Source organism: Chiroxiphia lanceolata, chromosome 12 (genome assembly GCF_009829145.1).
Source record: "Chiroxiphia lanceolata isolate bChiLan1 chromosome 12, bChiLan1.pri, whole genome shotgun sequence".
Classification (NCBI taxonomy): domain Eukaryota; kingdom Metazoa; phylum Chordata; class Aves; order Passeriformes; family Pipridae; genus Chiroxiphia; species Chiroxiphia lanceolata.
In genome coordinates, this window is record NC_045648.1 from 12566973 (window position 1) to 12589244 (window position 22272).

At 39.8% G+C, this 22272-nt stretch overlaps 1 protein-coding gene across 14 annotated transcripts in view; it reads right to left on the reverse strand.

The window, feature by feature from the left end:
* The window catches only part of MYO5A (myosin VA), a 97779-nt gene that overhangs the window by 12932 nt on the left and 62575 nt on the right, over positions 1-22272 (reverse strand). For 2 of the 14 annotated variants that reach the window (XM_032700061.1, XM_032700059.1), the window contains 17 exons: positions 22063-22149; positions 21860-21968; positions 20234-20445; positions 19178-19334; positions 15388-15627; positions 14619-14867; positions 13425-13518; positions 12585-12733; positions 11781-11894; positions 9501-9647; positions 8673-8726; positions 7695-7922; positions 6612-6620; positions 4950-5050; positions 4336-4416; positions 2232-2430; positions 612-686 (listed from right to left, as the gene is read on the reverse strand). In XM_032700061.1, the coding sequence (XP_032555952.1) occupies positions 612-686; positions 2232-2430; positions 4336-4416; positions 4950-5050; positions 6612-6620; positions 7695-7922; positions 8673-8726; positions 9501-9647; positions 11781-11894; positions 12585-12733; positions 13425-13518; positions 14619-14867; positions 15388-15627; positions 19178-19334; positions 20234-20445; positions 21860-21968; positions 22063-22149 (2305 nt within the window). The remainder of the gene's footprint in view (positions 1-611; positions 687-2231; positions 2431-4335; positions 4417-4949; positions 5051-6611; positions 6621-7694; positions 7923-8672; positions 8727-9500; positions 9648-11780; positions 11895-12584; positions 12734-13424; positions 13519-14618; positions 14868-15387; positions 15628-19177; positions 19335-20233; positions 20446-21859; positions 21969-22062; positions 22150-22272) is intronic. The other 12 variants (XM_032700070.1, XM_032700069.1, XM_032700072.1 and 9 more) reach the window with 10 other exon arrangements.

Genomic DNA, 22272 nt, shown 5'->3' on the forward strand with positions numbered 1-22272 from the left:
TCTAAACAAATTGAACAGATCTCACATTTCATTAAGATCTGTAAACTCAGACATTATATTCTTTCAAGCTTACATATGGTGCTGTCTTTAATTATTATGGAAATATTATTTCCAATGTCATCAATGTCCATATTTTGCATTTTTGAAAAACACTAAAATAAGAACAAACTCAGGCTATGACTATATTGCTGGCATTATTCACCTTGGTAAGGATCTGTATGATCAGTCCTTTGCTGAACTGAATTTAAATGCATCAAAGTTTTAAACCAAAGAGTAGTTTTGAACCAAAGGGTAGTTTTGAAAATTGAGCATCTTTTGCATCATGCACCTCTTTTTCAGGGCAGTATTAAGCAGAATTCAAAAAGAAAGGGCTTTGCTCACAGTGCAAGATTTGTATTAGTAACAAAACTGTGCATCAAAAAGAGACGCAGATTACACAAAGGACACTAAGACTAACAAAAAAAGCAGTGAGGGAAGTAATTGGCATCGTGAAGCTCTCTGCAGGGGGATTTCCTCTGAAAGGGAGAAAAGGAGGCAGCCTGCTTTTCAATTAGTGCTTCAGAAACAGCGACCGAGACAACAGAGAAAGAGGGTTCACGTGATCTACATACAATCATCCGCTTGTAAAGTGAAATCCGGTACAATTGATACTTCTTGGGATCATCTGCATACAACTCCTCATAAAACTGTAAAAACAGGTACAGGATTGTTTTACCCCCTCCCTTTGAGACACTGAAACTTCAGTAAGCACTGTATAGATTAAATCAGAATAAAAAAAGATCAAGTAATCTCTTATTTTTAGGTAGTCTAGGGCCTTAGTTGTGGTGTCCATGTCAGCATCTCCCAGAGAGAAGCTGATACAGATGAGTTGCAGAACAGTCAGATCTTTTAAAAATGGGCTGTACTAGCACTGTGAAAGCCTGGAATATAACCTTTGTGAGAATCAGGACAGGACATTTTCTTATGCTAATCAAGATGGGATTGCAGTGAACACCACAATTCTACTATGACATCTGGAAAGCCTGTAAATTATTTCCACTCCAGGGCTAGGAGTGGAACAGAAACATACACCCAACTTGGAGTGGACTTGCAATGCCCAAACATCAGAAGTGAAACACTACGGAATTGAGTCTATATTTAACAAGTAAAATTACATTTGATGTATTTGAAAACAAAGAGAACTCCTGTGGGATATAATTACATGACTGTGTCTTGTCTTGGGAACACAGAGTGTGATGAGTAGATCTCTGGGGAAAAAAAGGCTAAAAAGTGTAACACGACTCAGCAGCAGGATTGAGCTGTCAGAGACAGAAACATTTACCTTTGCCAGTGGGAGATTGCTGCTGCTGAGGCAAACTTATAATTTACTTTCAATCAGTTTTCCAGTATCAATTAGCTGAATGATCTGATGCTTTCCTCAAAATCTTTGGCATTAAGACAAGAGACTGACAATGATAACTTCTGTAATGTACCTAAGCAGGAAACACTTTGCCTTGGCTTGTTTAGAGGAAGCAATGACAGTCACTGCATGTGAATAGCATGTTTCCCTTTACCAATATCAAGCCAATCATATTCTAACACAGGCCTCTTTGGAAAATTTCCCCAGAAGTTAAGTTGCCCAAGCATGATGAACACAGGGAAAGGCAAGGAGTTTCACCCAGTCCTTTCTTCCTTCGTACAAAAATGTTGGACAGTAAACAAGGAATACCAGTATTAGCTAAGTGACTTCTAACCAAGTTTCTTTTTCTCTAGTTATTACTTTTTTCAAAATATACTGAATAGCTGGAGCTCGTAACACAGTGGATTATCTGTGTAGCTTCAGGCAGGGAGGAGAGAAATGGGAAGTAAAGTGATCTTAGTCAAAGAATTACATCAGCATTTTCCAACAAAATAAAAAACTAACATATTTCAGACCAAACGTTACTCCTTGGCATTAATAGCTTTTATGACTTTGCTAGATACCAACCATTTAGCCATGATTAAACTCATTGGTTGAAAGCTGGGATCCACAAGCTTTCTCCATGCTCTAAACTTCAAACAAATTCCCTGAAACATTATTATGTCCTGAGCAATCACAAGTCTCTCTCTCCCATTAGCTTACACACAAAAAAACCACTAACCCTCGTGCAATTTTTTTTACAGGAAGTTGCCATCTGAAAAGTGATAAGAACCTACAGGTGTGGCAGGTCAGTAAGTCCCCTGGCCTGCTCCTGCAGCAGCTTTTGTCTTACCAAGTTCTCATTAGTCAGCCGGGTGATCTCATGCTGCAGACTGGCTTCAATCCGGGCCTCTGGAGGCAGCTGCAGGTTCTGGGCCAGGAGCTGCTGCTGGCGATTGTTTTCCTCCTTCAGACTTTGGATCTCACCTCGCAGCGATTCCAGTTCATTCTCGTGGCTCTTCTTCTGCGACTGAAGCTGAGATTCCAGCAGCCTAAGGAGGTTGAGCAACAGTTTGTGTGAACACACTTAGAAAGTTGCATCCCCAATTCTCAGAGGGAGTGTAAAGCTTTAGCTGCTGCTCAGGAACAATTAGCCATGGCTTGCAAAGGAAAATGAAAAAGGCAGAGTACTCTTTAAACCCTTCAGTATGCCTTCTAATTAAATTAAGTTTGCATGATCAAAAAGTGGAGAGAAGCTAATTGTGGCACTGCTTTGCATTTCCCTTGATTGAACACACACTGGGTATGGTGCCACTGTGGCAATAAATGTAAAGCTAACTCTTCCCAGATTGTCGCTGCTTTTAAAGGGGCTTTAAAGAGGTTTTTTCTCTAAACAAATCAAATAATCTAAGATGAAGATGACACTGTGTTCGCTTAAGCTAGCACCCTGCATTATTAACAAAGGACAACATTTTTAGAGTTAACTTTTTCAGGCAGAAACCATTTAACTGCAAATGCACATAAACAATCTTTATTTTTACATTAGAGCTGACATTTTGCAAAGGGTTGTCCTTAGTGCACAAAAGGTCAACAACAGAACCAAACTCAGGACTGGAATCTGGGAGCTCTCTGTATCCTCACCACTGACTTGCTCTTTCCCCTTGGGCACATCACATCTCAAAATATTCTCATGTGAAACAGGGATAACGTGTACCATCCTCCTCCTGAGCAGCGCTGGGGGGATCTACTCCTGCTTCCAAGGCACTGTCCAAGTGCTCTGAATCATCATTTTGTACATACACACACAGGAAATGACAATACTAGTGACTACCAGTGTTCAATTAGACAATCTTTCAGGGTTTAAATATGCATAAGGCAAGAACATTCATTAGTAACTAGACTGATCAGGCACGCAAGGGCAAACAGTCATTTACCTACACAGCTCTGCCATTTAATATAAAGCTTCTTGTCCCTACAGTGCTAGGACAAGAAGCAAGAGGCGCAGAGCAAACAAATTCCCATCCTGCTCTGCAGAACACTTGCTGCAAGTTAGATCTTCACAGGCTTACACAACAATGTTAGGTGTAGAATTTGTTAGCACAAGAAAAGGAAAGACTAGTTAGTAGCACTCATTGCAAAATACCACCTTCTGTAGTTACTGCTACCAAACATATACACTGAAGAACACTGGCAGTGCTGAACTACTGAATTAGTTGTCAATGCAGGACAAGGAACCATTTTTGAAGTCTGGGACACGGGTATGGATACGGGGCACAGATGTGCACAGGGAGCCAGAGCTGAGTTTCCTGACAAGGCGACTCTCACCCGTTCCAGTGTGCAGATCTCAGTGACTGCACTGAGGCCTGGGCAGCACCTCGAGGGACTAAAGATTACTTCTGTTTCTTGGTTATTTCGTGACTTATGGTTTGGATGTGGCACAGAGAGACATGGGAGAAGAATGTTTAATTTACTGAACTTGAGTCACAACAAGGAGACTAAGATCCATTTCTGTTTGGAAGTTAAGAGTACACTGAAGCTGCTTAAACAATAGTTTTATAATTACTAAAATGACGGTACTTCTTTAGGCTGAAAATCTGTAAGGAACATCAATTTTGAAACCTGGTGTAAAGGCAGACAAATAATACATGGCTACAAATATTTTCAGTTGTGGAGCTTCTGGTATTTTACAGTCTATTTTTGTGCAAGTATTCTTATAAATTATGTATTGGTTGTTCCACCATCTTTAATTTTTAAATGCTAAAACCTGACAAGTAAAAAGGTTTAGGGACTAGGTTTGAGGAAACTCTTTTAATTTGTATAGTTTGTGTTGCATTTTTTTCTAACCATTAAAGCAATAGAAGTACTGTAGCTAAAGCAAACCCATAGCAAGGGGCACAGTTAGCTAGAAAAGAAGATGAAAATAAAGAAAAAAAAAACATTCTGAGAAGTCTGGTAACCTGTTGGCTTGTTTTAACCCTTCATAAGCCAGCCAAAGTTCTCCGTCCTCATTCAGCATATGATAGTCCTGGGGAGATTGCCTTTCAAGAAACGTGTTTAAAAAATACAAGAGATATATGTGATGGTGATGAGGTGACATTTAAAGATATTACACACTAAATTACTACAAAAGAGAAACAAAAAACTCTCTAAAACAACTTAGCAAATTACTTTTTCCTGTTCATGCGTTTTTCTTCTTAATGATGAAATTCAGTTCTCAGTGACAGCCCAACTGGTTACAGTATTTCGTGCTGTTACAATAAATGTATTGTGACAAACTCTTGTGACCACTGCGGTACAGAGGGTAACAAACCACCCTGGGGAACGGCACCCGGTTTGGGCGATGCAGCAATTAAAGGCTAAGAAGACGAAAATCCAGAAAGCTTGATTTTGCATTTCCCCGTTATTTCCAAATATTGCATACAACAATTTTACTAATCAAATCAAATTATAACCCCAACTGTGAGTGTTCTCTGAGTATCTAGACATACACAGATAGAACTTACTGAACACGATACACGCAGTGTCACAGCAGACCCCAACTGATCACAGATTAAATAAAGAGAACTTGTACCTGTTTGTTTCCTTCAGTCCAATATATGCCTGTGCGATTTCTCCTTTGTCTTTCATCTTTTGTACATCCTCCAAGAGGAGTGTAGCATCTGTCATTGTATTCTGGAAAAAGAATGATGATTTCCAGAGTAAGTTAAAACAACAAAACTGCTCTTTGAATCTATATTTTCTTCACTTTACCATCGTGGAACACTAATCCTTGAGTAGCCACATTAAAATCAGTGTGGGTACCTGAGCAGAAGGTTGGTCCATAATTTCTATGTCCATTTGGTGTATCTTTCAAAATAAATGCATGCAACAGAGTCAAATATCAGTCTGTCTAATAAGTGGGTACATGCATTAATCCCTTTTCATTTGTTCAGCATGTAAAAGGAACAAAATAAATTTGAAGAAATGATGAATTTTCATTTTATGTCAAATTACCAGAAACAGCTGCTAATACTGAAACTGAAGAACGATTTTGCCAGCTTAATTCTATTAATATTTCTTAAACACAGCCTTGCATAGAGTCTTTCAAATCTCATAAATAAGGTCTATTTCTCACTTCATATATTTTAAGTACTCTGTCAAAGCTGGAAATAATTTACGAGGGTTTGAGATTTCCTAAGCTAGAGAGCATTGTAGTACCATTTTGTTTCAGTTTTAATATTTACAATGGCACTTCTGCTTTTCTTCAGTAAAACCTGAAATACTTAATAGGTGTTTACAGTCACCTCGGCCAGTCTGATCTGAGTCATCGCTGTGGAATACTTACAGTGGAACTACAGGACTCTAATGAACATAAGAGATGGAATTCTGACCTTCCTTTTTGACTTTCAAACCAAGCAGATGTTATTTTCCTGAGCACAATTTTGCAAAGTATTTAAAATAACAACTTTGTGGACATAAATTTCGGAGCCTAGATCTCCATTTCTAGTATGATTTCTGCTATCTAATATCAAAACTAATAAAATATGTAAGCTCCTCAAATAGTTATTCCCAACATCATTACAAGATCTTTGTGGCTCTTCTACTATTAATTTACCACACAGTAAAACTGCTATATCTCATCAGCCAATCTATCAAGCTTTAGGAGTCTGAACATCTTTCATTTAGAGCAGTTCAGTTTGTCATCCTCCTACATACTATGTATTCAACCACATTTTCTAATCAAACATGCAGCAATTCCTCTCCAATATCTGCAGATCACAATGTGAGTCCATAATGTTTGTTGCACGTCGAGGATACCAAAGAAAGGTACTTCTTTGTACCATAGACTTTTTTCTTGTTGTGAAATTTATGGATTTTGCAAGTTAAAAGAGGTCTGATTCCTGGATCACAGTGCTGTTCTTACTCCCCAGACATATTCAGCAAGAAGCATTGATGGAGCCGACTAGATCAATTCCTAAATCAATCCTTTCACGTTCAGGTTCCCATAAAACAACAGTTCAAAATTATTAAACCTGCTTGTTTTGAAGTAACTTGTTTCCTTGCACGGACCCTGAAGATAGGGATGTGGGGGACACAGAATTATGAGAAAAGTTTTTCAGTAACAGCGATAAAGTGCAAGAACTTGAAATACATGTAGTTTACTTAAGAGGCAGGGAAATCACAGCTCAACTATCGTTGAGGGATTTTTAGCATTTAAGAGTTCTGGTTTATAACTGTAAAAGAAAATGTGTACCTTATCCTCCTGGCAATTAAATCGGTAGGCAAGAAAGAAGAAAAACAAGTCATTAAAAATAAAATCTGTCTGTTCTGCAGCTGTTCAACCTAACAAGCAGAAGCTATCTGCAAACTGGCTGTAAGCCATCCCACAGGTCACCTTCATGTTTCCCTCATACCCATAACTGCTGTAAAATCAACACTTGTATCCCATCATTGCTGAAAAAAAATATGTTATTCAAGGATTTACTATTTAAGTATTTCTTTACAATGTTCTAAATATTGCAGAAAAATGAGTTTTTTCTTTATAATTAGCCATTCAAAACAAGATGCACCTTCATGCATCACAGACTTCCAATTTATTTAGGACAAATATAGACATAACTTTGCAGTAGCAAAGGAAAGATGACATATCTGTTCATTTCTTGCAGTGGTTATGAAACACTAGATAGCTCAGTTCAATGGAAATTACGAGTTCTTTGAGTTACGTGATACATTTTCAGGTTGAATGATTCTTATTTTCAAAGCTATTACTTCCCTAACTATCTCATCAGAATTGGAGCTTTTTAGAAGATAGCATTTCAGTGGGCATAATCTACACGTCTCAATAAAAGCACATAGCACCTATCAAGCAATAATACAGAATTTACATATCTTCATAGGTCATCTTTATGACATGTTATTGATTTGCATGCATCTCTGATCTCATACAGATTTAGAAGAAATTGCTCCTAAGAACTCCTTTAAATTTCCCACTCAAACCACACACATAGCAGAGAAATGATACTGCTCCAAATGAGAATTATTTCTGCATTGCTAAAGGAGTCTTGGGGGATCCTGGTCAGACTTTGGTACCCAGCAGCTTGTACACCTTTACATGAATGGTGGTAGAGAAACCCCAAATTGGTTTACTAATCCAATCTCCCAGTTCAGACTGTCACAATTTGAGCACTAATAGTGGATCAACAGATTAACTTAGAAAGGCTTTCAAAGCCACACCATCTTCTTCTGCCCTTTCAGGCCCGCTGTTAAATTAAGTAACGCAGTCAGTGATGCAGTGTAACTTCACTGCACAGTAAAGCTGACTGTGACTGTGATTTACCTTGGGTTGAATGGCCTCTTTCTGGCTAACGAGCTGAGACCTCAGGATGAGAACTTCTTCCTTGCGTACTTCAAGCTCTTCACTGACTGAGGTCAGCTGGTCCAGGAGGACTCTGTATGCAGGGGCACCAGGGGCAGTTACCTCTGGAGCTCGTGTCTCTGTGAGGGCCTTCTGCAGCTCATTCAACTCATTCTTCAGCTTTTTATTCTCAGATTCAAGTTCTTGACGCTGCAAGAAATAGGGACAATTCTGTCACCCAGCAGCGTTGCAACATAACTATAACTCACAGGTACAAAACTATGGATAAAAATGGTGAAAAATGATGACTAACTGCAACAAATCAATCAATCTCTCCTGTATCCCTGCCTCTTGACTATGGTCAATAGTGCCTGGGAGGATTTCACTAACTGGGCTAATAACCTCCTGTCTGAAGTGCAAAACCAGAACACATACACATGAATCAGACAGATTTGATGGGAAAAAAATTACCAATCCCTTTTCCCTCTTATTCTCCCCTTAAGAAAAAGAAATAAAGTGAACTTTATTTATGTTGTGAAGTTTATTTCACAACAAATGTAGTCATCAAACTAAGAAGATTCTGGATCACTCAGGGATATTAGAAAATATTTGCAGTTTTAGTGGTCTAAGATATGCATTAATTTAAATAATATTTTTGAAAAAGAGGGCTACATTTATTGCTATATTTTTGCTCAAATTAACCTGCAATTTGTACTAAGTGTTTCAACAGAGAACTCCCCCTAGTTTAGGGGATCTTTTTGTTTTGTAGCCCCAGCTACACATCCTACACCTCAAAAGGAGCAGTCCTACAATGAAATGACTGCTGGGGAATATTTGTTCTAGTTTCTCCAGCTAATACTCAGAAACAGAAGGGTTGAAGTAATTACCTATGCTGGCACATACAATTGGTGGCAAGAGTTTCACTAGAAAATAATAGAAAACTTTGTTCTTTAGAGTTACCTTGAGCGACTCATACTCCAGCTCAGCACCTCTCATCGGAGGCCTTTCTTCTTCCTATGAAAGAAAACAAGTGTGAAAACTAAAAATTCAATCCTTTCTATTCTTTGATTTAGTGGAGGCAGGAAAAGGAAAGGGAGCTGAAATTATTTTCCTATAACACTGGAAAACACTCATTCTCATACTGCTAAGTGCTTTAGTTTGAATATTGCCTTTGTCTCTTTTCATTTAATTATGAGTTTATGACACATAATTGGTTAATATAAATAAAATCACATACAAATCACACTACTGTCACCAGTAATGAAAGAGAGCAGGATGAATCCCAGCATGCTAAAGAAATTCACTGGTACAAAAGTAGTGAGAACCAATTGGCAAAACTGGTTTCATAATTTTATAAGAACTCATGGAGACTAAACCAGAGGAGAATTTAAATCATAATCTGTTAAACATGTCAAAGACCACTGCTTTGGCTCTGCATCCTGGTTGAAACACTTCTTATTCTGCCTAAAATGCACAATTACTCATTCTCCCCAACATTTAAGTAGATTTCCATACTGCTTTTCCTTAACAAAAACAGCCTTTTTTTTTTTTTTAAGCAAAGTCTCAAGCACTTTTTGCTGCTGTTGACTTCAATCAGAGGATCTCAAGGACCTTGGAAAACTAAATAACCAGTCCCTAGAACTAAGCACCAGTATAAAACTTGTCATTAAATAAAGCAAGTACTGGCAGACGATGAAGATTTACTAAAAGCCAGCCAGCATTCACAGAGCTACTGTCTCACATGAAGGGACACTGGTGTCAGCATTTGATCAGTGAGAAGGAGTCCACCTTAGCTTTAGCACGAAGAGCCTGTTCTTCCTTTCTGTCCAGTTCATCCTGCAGGGATTGCTTTTCTTGCTCCAGTTCTGTAACCCGCTTCTGCAGTTTGAGGAACAGAGACATATCCAGCGGTGCCTTTTTCTCACTTGGTTCCTGCTTTAGAAAGAACAGAAGGAAGTCAAGAAGTTTTCCCCTTCCACATGAAAAGGAAGCACAACAGTGAGTAAAGGTGGGAAACAGACAGGGGAAAGATAGGAACACAGAAATATTGCTTTATTCTGAGACTTGACTATCTAAAATATTTTATCTGCTATCAAACGCTATTTTAAAAAAAGGTTCTAATAGTATAAAATGTTTCTAAGCCTAAAGCCTAGCAAAAGAAAGCACTAGAGACTATCTAGCAGACAGGAGGTCTATAACTAAGCATACCTTATAGTCTTACTTGTTTGGAGGGGGGAAAGGAGAAAAAGAAAGTCTGTGGTTAGACTCACCTGGAAACAACTTTTTTTTTTTTTTTTTTTTTTTTTAGTTTCAAATTATTTCTGTAGTAACTTCTTCAGCTACAGAGAAATCTCTCTGGCGATTTACAGGTTAACTTAGTGGGAATGTGACAAAAAAATAGGTACCAGAAAATATACTTTATGCCCTTTTCCTTTTATTATGGTAATTATACAGCCTGTTCTGAGCCTAATCCACTAGCTTCTTCACGTTTTTCTGGGCAAGGACCAGCATTTGCACTCTGAAAGTGCATTAGAAATTGTCCATCAGCCTTTTTGTACTTTATGTACTGAGAAGATCAAAGTATTTACTATGAACTGTACCATAAAATTTTAAAGCCTAAAAAAGGACCTAGGAAATTAATATTAATGACTGTAGCAGACAAGCAAGCACAGCCATTTCCACTTCATCTCCTTTTACTGTTGAGGGGAAGAGTCATAAACCACACCAACAGCTCAGAAAAAGAAAACACACTTTGAGTTTTCTGGCTTTACTGGTTTGCATGGAGGTGGACCCCATTTTTTAATGTGGTTTTGTATAATTAATCTGTATTGTTGGTCTAGAGTCAAACTGGAGTTTGAAATGTTAAGGGGTTAAACAAATACAGCGCTGCATTCATTCACACTCTTGAGTTCATTCTTTTCATTCATATTCTAAAACCCAAAACTGGCTCTAGAACAGCAATTCAGGAAGTCTATCAGCCAAAGGCAAAGATGACGTTTGGCTCATACGTGAAATGCAACCACATGTAGTCGCACTGTCCTTTTCCTGGTTATCCATGAAGGTAGGGAGCATCATTCTGGAACAATTACACAAAGTGAAAAATATAAGTGGGAAGGCACGTTATGAAAGACTCCGCACAGGATCTGTGCCAACATCAGTGCGTCAGGGATTTGCATCCAGAGTAGAAAATAATTTTCTGCGGAGGCTTTCAAAAGCGGCAATGACAGAGGCTGTCAAAAGCAGCTCTGGAGATCCCTATCCTAGGCAGAGGGCAAACAGAGTGTGCTGTGCTCTTGCTCACACTTAAGAAGCTCTCCAGAATGCACAGAAAAAGCTTTGAGTCTGCAAAGTGCCAAGGACAGCCAGACCACCAACCTGAGGGCTCTGTGTTAGCAGTCCCACTGCTCTGGGAAGGGCCAAAAGGGGGAGTTATCTTGGAAAGACTAAGCAATGGCTTGGAGTTGCATCACAAATTATTCATGAATGTTATTCATTAGCTGAATCAAGAGAGTAATCTTTCTGCACATTTTTCAGTATCCTGGGATTTGTATCACTGCATGTGCAAAGGAATAGTACATTCTGGGAGTTTTATTAATCTCTATATGAACTAGAGGAAAACTGATCCAACGTGAGTTTCTCATCCCTAACAGGAAACTCATTCCATGTAGCTAATAAAAATACGGCTTGCCAGTTTTAATCCTTGAATATACAGTATGCAGACTCCTCAGGAAAGTCTCAATGGTTTTCTAAATTCCCACTTTGTGCTGAAGAAGTGATTGTGCTTACCAACACTGACAAGCAAATGTTTCACATGCAAATCAACTGGATGGCCAAGTATCTAATCTGTGTGTACTGTAATGCAAAGAAGAATTCAAAGCATACTTGGACAAAGCCTTTTTACACAGGATCACAACTAACTAGGGAATGAGTGTTTTCTAAAAGGAAATGGAAAAAGTTGGATTAAAGCAGTAGATATCTCAATATAAGGATATGGTTTTCAGAGACACTTATGAAAAAAAAGAGATAGGAATGAGTTCAATAAGAAGTTGTGGGGATTTTTAACATTACCTCCATCCTCACTGGTAAGTCTTCTGCTTCTGTGATCTCAGAGCTAAAAGTATATTCAGATTCATTGCTACTGTGAGTTGAATCTGTTCTTTTGTGTCCAGGCTTGGGGATGCTCTGAAGTGCAAATGAAACAAATCAATACCACTGTATGGTTTTCCCTGTAACTGTCTCTTCACGACCTCTAATTTAGCTTGTAATGTTTGGTGTTATTTCAGAGCTATTAAAATGTATAAGAAAAGATTTTTGATTCTGGTATTTCATGCTACCTAAAACCTATGAGATGCAGTTCACAATCAAATCTATGGAGACAGGTCAGATACTACACCATCAAGGACTGCTGCAGAAAGCAGAATCAAGCAACAATGCAGGACTTCCTGGGAAAGAAAAGCTCCATTTACAGGAAGCACAGGCAGCAATTGTCTAACTTCCTAGACATTCTATTGAGGAATATTTTTTCTTCCTGACACATAAATTCCTAGAACTACTTAAAAATTTAACACTGGATGAAGGTGGTACAAACAACTCCAGGACATGCAAATAACTTCAAATCAAAATAAGGGCAGCAGCACGAGCAATACCACTAGCAAAGTCACAGCAGAAATTTAGTGTTGTCAGACATGTGACAATTAAAAATATTGGCTGAACTAATCTAAGTAATCAGCATTTAAAAGGACAAACTCTCTTTTCAGGTACAGGTAACCACCACACAGCTGACAGCAGATTCAGTTACTAACCTATCTCACTAGATTCTGCCTAAACACGGTTGTGAACAGCTTTTGGTTTCTCAGATGTTGAGCCACTTACCACCATCAAGTTCATTTCATCCTTGAGATCATCATACCGCTCCTCCAAACGGCTGAACTCATTCAGCAGGTTCTGGTACCGTAACCGCTCGTCATTCAGATCCAGCTCCAGCTGTTTTGTCTCCTCCACAAGCTTCCTCTCCATCGACTCTGTCACAGAGAACAGGAATCCAAAGTGAGAATTCCAGCTCTATCCACCATGCAGTGCATCTGTCCTGGAGGTACAGGCACGTCTGCACCAGCGGAACAGCCTGATGTTTGAAGATGGTGTTTGTGCTTCCGCAGGCGAACATTCAGCCAAAAATACGAAGGGCCAAGGCATTATTGTGGTAACCACAGAAGGGCTCACTCAGTCAAGTTAGTCATTCTGATGGTACCTTCTAGTAATTCCAGGAGGTAGGAAGAAGGGGCGTTAGCCCACTGCTGTGCTGTGCAAAAGCAAAATGTGAGGTGCTTTACGCCTCACATGCACTGACCCCTCTCATCACAGCTCCCTCCACCACAGCCTTCACATCTAGAGTTTATGCTTTCCTGGATGCTTCTACAGGCACAGCATCCAGAAAAGTTGTAGTAGGTTAATTGTATTAAATATCAGAGCCTCCTTTTTTAAAACTGAATTGCTTTGGAGCGATCACCCCTCAAAAAAAGACCCCAAACTCCTAGGATTTCATGGAAATTCAAGTTGTAAATAATTCTGATGTGAGTTCTTAAAACACAAATATGAAACCACTAGACCAAAAAGGGAAGCAAACTAAGGCAAATTAGCCCAATCTATGCAGTACAGTGTTGCTTAACACGGTAACCTGAAGCAGAAAGTCTGAATGAAGAGAACAGAGCCAACCTGTTATTTCCCTCGCCTGGTCATGGATGCGGCGGTTCAGGTCCTCCTTTTCTGTTTTCAGTAATGTGTTCTGCTCTTTCAGCTCTGATACCAGCTAGAGAGAGATAGTAAAATATTTGACTCAGAATGCAGTTCACCTTTCATCAATAGCTCTAATAGCAATGACATCTTTAACAGTTCAAATACTTAAACTTTTCTTCAGAGAATGAAACTGGTGGACTAAGTTATATCTTCATGGCCCAGATTACATTTCCTAAATATGTCGCACTGCAGATTCCCCTGTATGTTCTGCACTCCATTTCTGATCAGATGCCAAAATTGCCTTGAACCACTCGACAGTGCCATATATGTTTCAGTAAAGTCCCAAGGATGTAACTGGTTCATTAAAACAGAAATACTCACAAAATAGTTACACATTTGGTAGTTCTGTATATTCTACTGCATTGGCTAACATCACAATCTACCATCTTGCCTCTGCCCTAAAGCTGTGCCACTTTACCAGTACCCAGGTTTGCCAGTTACTAATTTGTCTCTGATTTTGGTTACTATGCATTCACTTTGCTTAATCAATTAATATTTTTCCTTATGTTTATCTGATCTTGAAATATATCACTGCAGCATCACATAACGATGGATTGGTTCTTCCAACATTCAACCCTTGCACCATTATCAGCAAGTACTCTTGCCAGGAAACAACGTGTTTGATATGTTTGTGGTTAAAACAAAGATAAGAGGTTAGCTGAAACCTGTTGAACTAGACTGTGCACACATACCTGTGTTGAATAAGCTGCCTGTTTAAATTAGGTAGGATATGGCAGTACCTTTGAATACTGAGTATGGGATTTCTGATACCTATGTGATTACTCTCTCTAGGTAGGTAAAATGATTTCTTTTTATGAATGCACTACCTCTAATTCAGAGTGCTTAAGCATTTGGATTTGCAAATACTTTCAATATCAAAATCTGAATAGATTAGATACATATATTACATAAAGTATATGGATTGAGCATATTCTTCTACCATAGTTGTAGTCATTTAGGTATCAAGCCTATTTAGGATTGTACAGGTATAACATTGCTTAAAAACACAGTAAAAATACCAGCCACACAACTGAAGCAACTAAGCCTGGGCAAAACCTGAGTGGAAACCAGGCCCCTATAAATGTCCCCATGCACCTGAGACCCCATACGTGCCTGCTCAGTGTCGTGTTTGTATTTGTCTGCCCATTCCTCGATGGTCTTCTTCTCCGACTGAGTTTGGTGCAGCTCCTTGCGGAGCTTGGCGATCTCCTCCTGAAGGCTGATGACACGGTTGGTGGCGTTCTTGGCCTCCTCCTCACTCATCCGAAGCCTTTCCACATCATTCCGCAGCTTCTCTGTCTCTGTACTGTACGTGATCTCCAGGTTGCTCATCTTCTCCAGCAGAGATTTGTACTCTTTGTTCTTTGCAAAACACAACACAGACAGAGCAACTGTTGGAGAGGTTCTGGTTTAAGTGAGCCTTTTTGTTCCCTACAGAATATACCCAGACAGGGGAGCAAAAGAGCAGCTTCCCCATTTCAAAAAGGTTTTGGTCTGCTTGTGCAGAATTGCTTGATGAGGTGACAGAATAGTCCAGCCTCTAAGCCTGCACATCCCAAAATAAAATCAGATGGAGAGCCCACACACGTCAAACAGGATCACCTCGCCTTCCCTTAAACAGAGCAACTGACGTACTTCAAATGAAATACTGGCGTTAAAGGAGCAGATGTTTTCTCTCAGTGCTGCTGAGAGACAGAAATGGATGCTTGACTGTTAAAAGTTCTGCTGCGGCCTCTCCTTCTCTTCTATCACTGTTCTTTATCAGAAGAGAGAACCGAGCCCTTACAATGAAAATTCATTGCATTCTGTGGATTCCCACAGCGCTGCTGAGAAAGGTAATCAAGATTTTGACACATCTTCCCTGAGGCCAGGGAGCTTTTACCTGCTCATCAATTTTTCGCTGCAGCTGCATGATCTTGTTCTCCAAGCCAATGTGAAGCTTCTTGTAGCGTTCTACAGAGCGGGCCTCTATCTTCAGTTTCTTGAGCTCCCTCTTGGCCATCATGCGCCGGTAACAGCATTGCAAGTAAACAATGGCCTTCAAGATCCGACAGTAGTGCAGTCGAGCCAGCCAGCCCCTCACATGCTTCTGAATAATAACAGTCTTGTGCTCCCGAAGCATCTACAGTCAAGAAAAACACATGACAAGGGGTGTTAGAGCACCAAACTACACCTGTGCAGTTCAACAGACACCATGACGAGAGGTGTAAAGGTGATGTACATAGAGACACCTCAGCCTGCAAAGAGAAAATTCTGATGAAGAGTAACACGGAATGGAATTAATTGAAAGAAAAAAGGAAGAGGAAAAGAAGACTATAATATGGAAGACAACAAGGAGCAAAATGAAAGGGAACCAGAAGGAAAAACATGGTAAGAAAGAACTGGAGGCACACTGAAGCACCAGGCATTCCTTTGTGTTGACATCAGATGCCAGCTAATTACAAAAATACATGGTACCTGTTAGCAGGATTACAAATATAATCCTTTTTTTTTTTTACTGCATCTTTATCTTAAACAGTTTTGAATCATTGACATATGCTGCATGGGGTTCATCAATGCAAAGTTTAAAATTACCACACTTGATATTCAATGCAGCCAGTACACAGCAGAACCTGGAAGAAATTGTAGCAGCTGTTGTAAAGTCCAGGGCTTTTGTTTTGTTTGTTTGTGTTTATTTTGTTTTGAATTTTTGTTGTCTTTTTTGTCATATCTTAGACTTGCCAGCATGAAAAAATTTCTGTTTATTTTAATAAGAAATTTATATTTTAATAATTCCTACTTATTTGATGGCAGAAATTTCAACCATAGCTTTGAGGTGTTAAAAAAAAAAAAGTAATATTTTTTTAAAATAATTTTTAACATGAAACAGTCAAGAACGCCAGCAACCTTTATCGGTGTGTTAGCCAGAGACTTTCACTAGGAAGAGTCTTCTAGTTGGTTTTGGATCCTTCACCACCTAATTCAATCCAAACATCCCCCAGGTCTGGAGCATCTGAATTCTAACAGACCACAGCTGTGAATGGAGAGCCTGCCTGTACCCATAAGGCTTCCAGGACTCTGAGAGCATTAGAGTTCACTTAATAAAGCTTCTGAAAATTAAACAGTTTATTTTAAAGAACAAAACTATTTAAGACTTCATGTTAATGCTTGGATTTGACAGTTTAAAGATCATACAAAGCTCAAAGTCTTACACTGATTTACCATGAAGCTGATAAGACAAATTAGTTAGGTAACAACAACTTTATTTTCTTTTATACTTCTTAGCAAATGAACTGAAATGTGCTAGAAGCGTTACAGTTTCAGATCAGTGAATTTAAAATTCACTGGTAAAGTGGCAAGGTTATAAGATATACATAATTTCTCCCTTAGCATTTATTTCTGAATTAAAAGCAAGACTTGAAATACCAGCACCCAGATAAACAGCACACCAATGTAAGGAAGCAGCTCTCTGAGAAGCACAGCAAGGTCAAAAGCCAAAGTCTGTCTGACTGCTTGCCATGCAGCTGGCACTCCTACCTCCTTCTTATATGTTTTCTGGAACACTCTTTCAGGTTCCCTGCAGGTGCCTGAACACTTGAATACAACTGTCTTTCAACAACATTTTCACCTCAAGTTTGAATGCAACAAGTCCTGTAAAATACCTCCATCGCGTAAGGATGGTCCTCATCTGCCAGTGAATTCTTGCACTCATATAATCCAGTGAGGAAACAAGCCACTCCAATGTAGGGTGAGAGGATAAGAAAAGTCACTTAATTTACCAGGTATTTCCCAGGAAAGCTTATGTAAAAGCTATGGAGGAACTAAACTCCTTCTCAAGCAGAGAAGCACATCACAATGCCTCAGGAAGAAGCTCTCCCCTGGACGTGTGAAACAGATGATTCAACCATCTTAAATTCCTTGTACTGGCCACGTGACTCAACACATGCCCTCTCTTCTAACAACAACAACAGGTACCTTTCACAATCCTAAGGAACAACACGTGTACCACACATTACTGGCAGAGTCACTGCTCAGCCCAGGTGTCCTGTCACAGGGCAACCTTTCGGTTTCACTCATTGCAATCATCACGAACTTCAGAACAACCGTGTTTACCTTCCCACGGCACACAGAGCCTGTGCTTCTCTCTCTGACCATCCTTGTACCTCAGCTTTAATAAAATTCCACCTCAGGAGGAGACCACACATGCACAGCACACCGCAGGGGCACTTGTCAGACTGTCATGTTTTACTGCAGTGAACAATTCACCGCTCGAGGGGGATCCTCCTGACAGGCAAGTCTGACCACCCCTTACGGGGACTCCTCCAGAAACCTGCCATCTCTATTAAGAGGAAATATAACAGGTTTATTAAACTCCATGCTCCAAGACAGATGGGGTGTGTATTACTCATACAACTAACCAGGCGCAGAGAAACATCTCCTATTTTCCTAACCATGGCTTTTAGGTCACCTATTGCTGTGACCCATGTGTCACTTCATCACATCTGTCAGACCACGGTTAAAAACACATCTTATATAATCCCACAACATAAAATATGGTTTGTAATAATGAAAATGCTAAGAATTTCAGTAAAAAGGTGAGTAGATACCCACACAAAAGAACAGAAGTCAAACATAGGAGTCTACAACTAAGAAATTCTTACCAAGGATTACTTGTTTTCCAACTTTGTGGTTAGTGTATGTTAGAATTCTGTAATTTAGACACACTCACATGTGACTGTGTAAGCAACTTTAATACAAATGAAAAAATACAGAAACTTCAAATATAAAAGAGAAAGATATAGAACAGAAGCATCAGTTGGCTTTCAGTTGTGTGCCTTCAGTATCTATCTGCTCATCAAAAACCAGAATTCCTTCAGCTACTTTTTCAGAGAAATATAGGCTGACTTTTGAGCCTAGTTAAAACAATTCATGTAGACAAAACTGCCATCATACATGTTGGCGTTTTGCATTTTGAATCATAAGTCTGTTTCCAGCCCTGTAACCACTGAAGACCAAATTCTAATTTCTCTATTGAATTATTTTTTATCAAGCGTAATCAGGAAAGTATTATCAATATCACTAGGACATGGTCATATTGATTTTTCCCCAGAAACAAACCCAACATCAATACATTAAAAAATTAGAACAAAAAAAGCCCCACCCATAAGTTGCATAAGTTTCAACCTCCTATTCTTTGCTAAAATTAGTCTCCTTCAGTATATTCCATCAGCCTTTTCAGATTACCAGTTAGGGATTGGCAGGAACAGGAGAACATCACATAGGTACAGTGATGTAAACAATTATGGTTTGGACTCATGGAGGCAGATAAATGCAAGGCCATCTTCAGTATTTATTTTAAGTGCCTCAACATTCTATACAACAAATGAAAAAGTGTGAAATACTGTAAATCCCTGTTGGATTCTCCACTGACTGCACTGAAAGTCTAGGTACATCCATAGTAGATGACAACGAAAATATCTCTAAAATGACAGGCTAATTGATGGCAAAATCAGATCCTCCTAATTTCCAGGTGCTGTCCCTCAATCCATGCTCTGGTATCGTGTTTGTGCACTACAACAGCAGGCACGCAAACGTTTCAGATTCCCAGCGGGACACCACAGAGCAGCTTTGCCCTGAAGGTACAAGGAAATAAAGCTAGAGTGAAGAGTGAAGAAGAGCTTACAATTTCTTACCATTTGGTACTTGTTTCTGACCATGTAACCTCTCAGGAGAGCCTGAAGAGCAATGGTAGTAGCTCGCATGCGCTGGTATCTTTTGCGGACCACGTACATGCGCTGGAACTTCTGGATAGTGATGGCAGCTCGTGTTCTCCGCAGGAACTTGGCATAGCTTAGCAAGAAAAAGATCGCAAATAATACCTGTAATTATGTTCCAGTGCTTGAATGCTACTGTTTTTTACATCCTGTATTTTCAGCTTCTTCTTAACACTGTCAGCGATACAGAATATTTATTTGCTATTCTACTATGTGGCATACATCTGAATGACAAATTAACAGAAGCCTTGCAAGGCTTTACTGGGAAACATTTTCACTTGCTCTGAGAACTGTACTGTAGAACTGACAAGATAAACTCAGCTTGATTTCTCATCACCTTTAAAGCTGTTTCCACTGTGTCATCTTCCAGATCTCCTCTCCTAACCTCAACTTGTAGAAAAAGTTTGCTTGTTCTTGGCTCTCTGTGTAAGACAATTACAAAGCATCTTGACATAAGTGTCTTTCCAAAGGTCAGTTCTTACAGTCTTCATCACCGTCTTGTCTTTGAACAATATCACCTGTACTCCACCCTTTTCTCTGGCCTATCCATGGCCATCCCTCAGAAGTCAATCCAAAGAAATCACTGACTGATGTATCTCCATTCAGAGCTGCACCCTGGATGAGGAATGGCTTCTCCAGCAGGACAGACCCAACTGGAAGGGCACATGGAAACTGGGCATTAAGGACTCAGACCAGAGTCCTGCTTTACCTCACCTGCAACGTATCTCCTAGTACTTGTTCTCTGCTCCCAATAATAATGTACTATTCTAAGCATTATACAGCCAGGGTGCTACTGTCCTCTCAGGAAGGTCAAAATCAGGCAGGACAGACACACTCATTACATTCAATTTCCTTCATTTCCATGGAAAATCATTTCCTCTCAGACAGTACAGGAAGGAGAAAACAAATTTAAATGCCCTACTTAAATGGATGTGAATTGAGGCTGGTGTGGGATTTCCCACGAGCACTGCTTACCATCGTGCCTGGTACCCTCGGACGTGTCTCTGGATGGTGACGGCAGCCTTCCTCATGCGCATGTACTTCTTCCTCATCAGCCAGCCCCGGATCGTCTTTTGGATGCGGATGCAGGCAGCTCTCAACTTATCTGCCCTTATTTTTTCCAGATAGGCTACTTGACCAGCCCGGAAAAATATTTTTGTCTTACCAAACTGGTACTTATCCTTGTCCTATTTTCAGAGGTAAAAAGAGGGTAAGTTACAGCAGTAAGTGTTAGTGCATATAAAAAGGCACGAAGGGCTAAATGAAAATACAAGTTAGTAAAGAGGCAAAATTATCTGTGTAACATTTTGGATAAACTGAGACTTAAATTAAATAGTGGAGAAGGGTATTTTGTCTGTATGATCCTGTCAAAAAATTAATACAATAAGGCCACAAGCACGGCCCAAAGGAGCAAGGTGAGATTTTTGCTTAGATGACAACGCCATGAAGATAATAACATGGAATGCTACAGGAGGTGACAAAGGTGCACAGAGGATTAAAGCAATACAGGCAATGCACATGTACAATTTTCTGCTTAAATTGTAGCTGACCCCTCTGAACAGTCCATCTTCAACCACATTACACAGTACAAACAAAACAGCTGGGGCCTCAGACATGTACACATCGCTTATTGCATCAGGGCTAAAGCAGAACAAAGCTTCTCACTGCTGCTCAAACACATCTGGAATTTCAGAACTAAACCAGAAAGAACAAAATATTTTATCTCTACAGGCTCTATTACTCCTTGGAGGGAAAAACTGAGAACATACAAAGACATTAAAAAAAATTAATTTTGTTGGCTGTTTGATGCTAAGTTGAAAGGAACAGCAGTGAAAGAGCTACAGCTTAGGATACACTTAACACTATGTATTAACACTATACATTAACACTACACATATACATAAACCAAAAGATTTTACTTAGGTCCATCCAATGCCACAGAACTTAAAGTCAAGCCCCAAGCTGCCAGCACAGTATTTATATTTTCCACAGATATCCTGTACCTCCAGTAAGCTTTGTCTCTTTCTCTTCCTAACCCCCCTTCTCCTGAGAAGTGACTGGAACTGTCTCCCGGGAGCCTGTTCATAGCTCATTAACAAATTCCAGGAAACACACAGTTCAAGTGTAATGTCAGCAGTGTGGATGGCACAGACTGGGAATGTAGAGCTGCAGCTGGAGGTAGGAGGCAAAGCCAGAGGCTGCTGAGGTATTAGGACAACCACAGTGCCAAGCAGGGAGACATTACAAGGATCAAAGGAGTGAAAAACTTTGATTTCAGCAGAGGAGCTGAGAGGAGCAGTGTGAAAGACACACACAGACAGAAACACATCCACATTAGGAAATCTCCAGATAACTATACCTTACTGAAGGTGTAGTTAATGCACCTTGCCCTTAAGCAAGGTAAGGCTCACCTTCAACCCACTCACACTTAAAATCCCTGTGTTTCTTTCCTGTGATACACTGGGAAATCCTACACTTCCTGTGCCAGTATTAGTGGTTTAGTACTTTGTAGAAGTACTAAAATAGGGTGGCTATGAGAGAGTAAGCCACACTGTCTTTATTCCTTTGGATTCCAAATGCTCTCAATGCTGAGTCTAGTACCTGAATCAGCTTCTCTAGGACATTTTTGCATGTCTGCTTACGGTCTCCAAGTACATCTCTCTGTTTCATCAGAACACGGTAACGGCTGAAGAACTCTTGGTACGTCCACCTGTCCCAAAACCAGACACAGTGTCAGTCCCAGCAGTGAATATTACCTTAAAAAGAACTGCAGCTGAAAGCAATCCAAAAAGCAGCAAACACACCTGGAGGGGAAGCCAGCTGCACTGATTCGGATGGTCTCCAGGACACCACAAGCTCTCAGCTGCTGCACTGCCCGTTTTTCATCAAATCTAGGTAGGAATAAAAAGAGCCTGTGGGTGTGGGACTAGTTTTGGATTACTTAGGACTCCCGGTAATGTGTATGCCAGGACAGGAGTGGCACAGTGGGGAGCAGAGGGGGGTTGTGATGGGTA